General features: G+C 43.6%; 1 protein-coding gene across 1 annotated transcript; it reads left to right on the top strand.

Annotated features, from left to right (window-relative positions):
- Window positions 1–1,506: 1,506 nt before the first annotated feature.
- LOC149277028 (complement C1q tumor necrosis factor-related protein 1-like) lies at window positions 1,507–2,489 on the top strand. The gene is made up of 2 exons (XM_089503155.1): window positions 1,507–1,597; window positions 1,939–2,489. The coding sequence occupies exons 1-2, from the start codon at window positions 1,555–1,557 to the stop codon at window positions 2,487–2,489; spliced, it is 594 nt and encodes a 197-aa protein (XP_089359281.1). The 5' UTR covers window positions 1,507–1,554.
- Window positions 2,490–3,242: the final 753 nt, after the last annotated feature.

The raw sequence follows: 3,242 nt of genomic DNA on the forward strand, positions 1-3,242 counted from the left end.
TTATTTCTTTGAAGACCTCTGTTTAAAGATGAACTGGTTTCTTACAATGACCGTGATGCCTGTTTGTTTCGACTATGATGTTTCTCATCCCCTTTTTTGCTACAATCTGTTTCCATGGAGGATAGCGAAGATAATAAAGTGAAACATTGAGTCCTCAGGCCTCCTCGGCACATCTCTCAGCAAACGTTTGGTTGTATCATGGATGAACACTTTTGTTTGCCTTCTTCTGGACCATGAATGAATCTGGACATACATGTCCTCCTCCTCAAACCATATCATGTATATAACATGTAATGAATGAGTAGTTACAGTCCAAAGCCAATTTCAGATTTGTAGAGCCACATAAGCTTCAGAGGTCTCTCCTGATGTTGGAAAATGAACTTCAGAAGTTTAAGCACTGACCCGTGGCTACATAGATATTCGTATGTCCTAAAAACATTGTCCCCAAAAAAGGCAATCAGAGGGTTTTGATGTCATTGTATAAGTGAAGAGACGAAGAGTGAGGATGAAAAAGATACGATAGAGCGAAAAGAACACAGCAAACAGTATAGGGGGTGTCAATACTCATGAAGACCTCCTCTGTGCCGTGAATGAAGCCCAGAGGGGGGAACAAGCTGACAACCTACCTATGGAACTTTGGATCGATTTCTGCTACCATGTGCATTCCTATCGGTAACGGTGCAAGCTTTCGCACTTGTGTGTGCACATGGGTATTTTTGGATGTGTTGGGGTTTATTTTAGACTGTTGGTGCGCTGAAGTTCTCCGTAGACGTGACCTATTTTCTGTTGTATAGGAAGATGGTTAATTCCGGCTTCTGGTTTTTGAGCGGCTCCTTCATCCTGGTGTTTCTGATACAAGCATTTTACGCCCTTTCAGCCAATAGACAACGACGAGAAGCCACCACATATGGGCCTGGACCAACCACGCAGAGGTTGTAATACATACACTATTCTCCATTGTGTTTGTTTGTCAGTCCCAGATACTGAAAGTGAAGGTGTAAAGTATCATACTATGGCAACAGAGAGTGTGTTTAAACTTAGTGGGTTAACTTAAATTAACCATTTGTACCTCTGTTATGTTAGCCCGATCTACTAGAGATATTCCCTAACGCCTTATCATGCAGGCTTATTGTAAAAGATAGAAAGGCTCGGTCTTAATCACTCATCCAGACACAACGCGTAATGAAAGTCTATGGATGAACAGACTTTATTAGCATTGTCATGCTGAGCAGGGAAAGTCATCTAAACTATCACATGACCGGCAACAATGGAGGCCCTGGCAAGGCTGGTCTTTCTTAATGCGCAGTTAATGTGGTCAGATATAATGTTGCCTTCTCCAGGCAGGTGTCGCTTTTAATAGAACAATATCACTATTATTTGATAACGATATCATTATTTGATCACATGGGAGTCCATTAACCTTTTATGGCTTGTTTTTTAATCTATAGTTTTACACAGAGCTCGCCAACTGATCCCCCAAAGACAGAGCCCGTGACGTCTCGATCTGAGTGCGTGCGCTGCTGTGACCCACCAGCTGCATCTCCTGCGTATGTCATGTACCATCCTGTCCCCCAGGTCAATATCACCATCCTAAAAGGTAATGATTGTTAGCGAGGAATCAGTATGGAGACTGGGAAGGAAGGGGGCACGGAATCCGGAAAGTACTTGTCAATGGAAGTTGTTTAATTTGGGTCTTCCCATGCTTCAGAGTAAGTATACGAGACTCATGGATAAAAAGCGGTCAATAACTTTCAAAAAGGTGTGCTAAGTTTCATCCCAGATGCCCTTATATATTTACAAAAAGGAACATGTACGAATCGGGCAACATGAACTCCAAGTGCCCATAGGAACCACAATTAACTTACCGACTTCTGGATACACCTCAATAATTCTAGTTTGAATGTTTTTATTGAACTGACGATTTTTCATTCCTATCAGGTGAAAAGGGTGACATGGGACAGAGGGGAATTCCCGGAAAATCTGGCAAAGCAGGAAACCCAGGACCAAGGGGGCCATCTGGTCCAAGAGGCCCAAAAGGAAACATCGGGGCCCCCGGGGACTCTTGTAAAAATTACTATTCGGCCTTTTCTGTTGGTCGCAAGAAGTCTCTTCACAGCAATGACTATTACCAGCCCCTTATCTTCGATACGGAGCTAGTGAACCTGTACGGACACTTCAACATGTTCAGCGGCAAGTTTTTCTGCTATATCCCCGGGGTTTACTTTTTTAACCTGAATGTGCACACCTGGAATCAGAAGGAGACGTACATGCACGTGATGAAGAACGACAACGAAGTGGTGATCTTGTACGCCCAGCCCAGTGACCGCAGCATCATGCAGAGCCAGAGTCTGATGCTGGAGCTTCAGGAACAGGATGAAGTCTGGGTCAGGCTCTTTAAAGGCGAACGGGAGAACGCAGTCTTCAGCGATGACTTTGACACCTACGTGACCTTCAACGGTTATCTTATCAAACCTGCAGCAGAGACTTAAATCCGGGCAGGCGCTTGACGTCATAATAACTACTTTGCCGGTTCCACACCACTAGATGAACCCTACGTTGTGCCAACGTACCAGATTGCTTAAATTAAGGTTATTATACAACACTTATTACTCAAGGTGCTTCTGAACAATGCAAAATGCAAAGTTCAACAGGTTTCAGTATGCGCCTCTTATATCTTCCGCTGCAGTCTAAAAGGTTATTCCAAGTTCTAAGTTATGTCAGACTTTCACGTTCCTGTTTCCGTAAACGTCATCACTCTCGTCATTTTTTGCTTAGTTAGAGAGTTAGAACGTTCCAAAGAACCACGTGCTGTGTTAGACATCGAAATTTCATTGGTCCTTCGATAACCACATAAACCCCTGAACTATGAAAGGTCTAAGAAAGTCTCACGAATGTCCTGTGGACTCCATGCTGGGTGATGGAGGCTGAGAAGTACATAGGAGGTGGTTTTTCAAGGCGAGACAGGGCTATCCTTCAGCAGCAACCCATCCCAGGTTGTCAAGACAATAACTGAGTTGTCCGCGCTGAAGAAACAGGGTCCTTGGTACTTGGAGCTCAATTTTATGTCCCCCCATGTTAGACCTCTAGTGTTACCTGCCAACTTAGATGCCCAAATCCTGTGGATAATTTTTTTTTTCCGGCAGAACAAACAATGCCGTTACTCACAACTGGTCTTGATCCAGAAGCTACTTAGATTCTATGTAATATACCTCAGTCGGTACGTAAACCTCTTTTTTTGGGTT

The sequence above is a fragment of the Sceloporus occidentalis genome, unplaced genomic scaffold, assembly GCF_023333645.1.
Source record: "Sceloporus occidentalis isolate IW3139 unplaced genomic scaffold, rSceOcc1.0.p SCAF_221, whole genome shotgun sequence".
Lineage (NCBI taxonomy): Eukaryota > Metazoa > Chordata > Lepidosauria > Squamata > Phrynosomatidae > Sceloporus > Sceloporus occidentalis.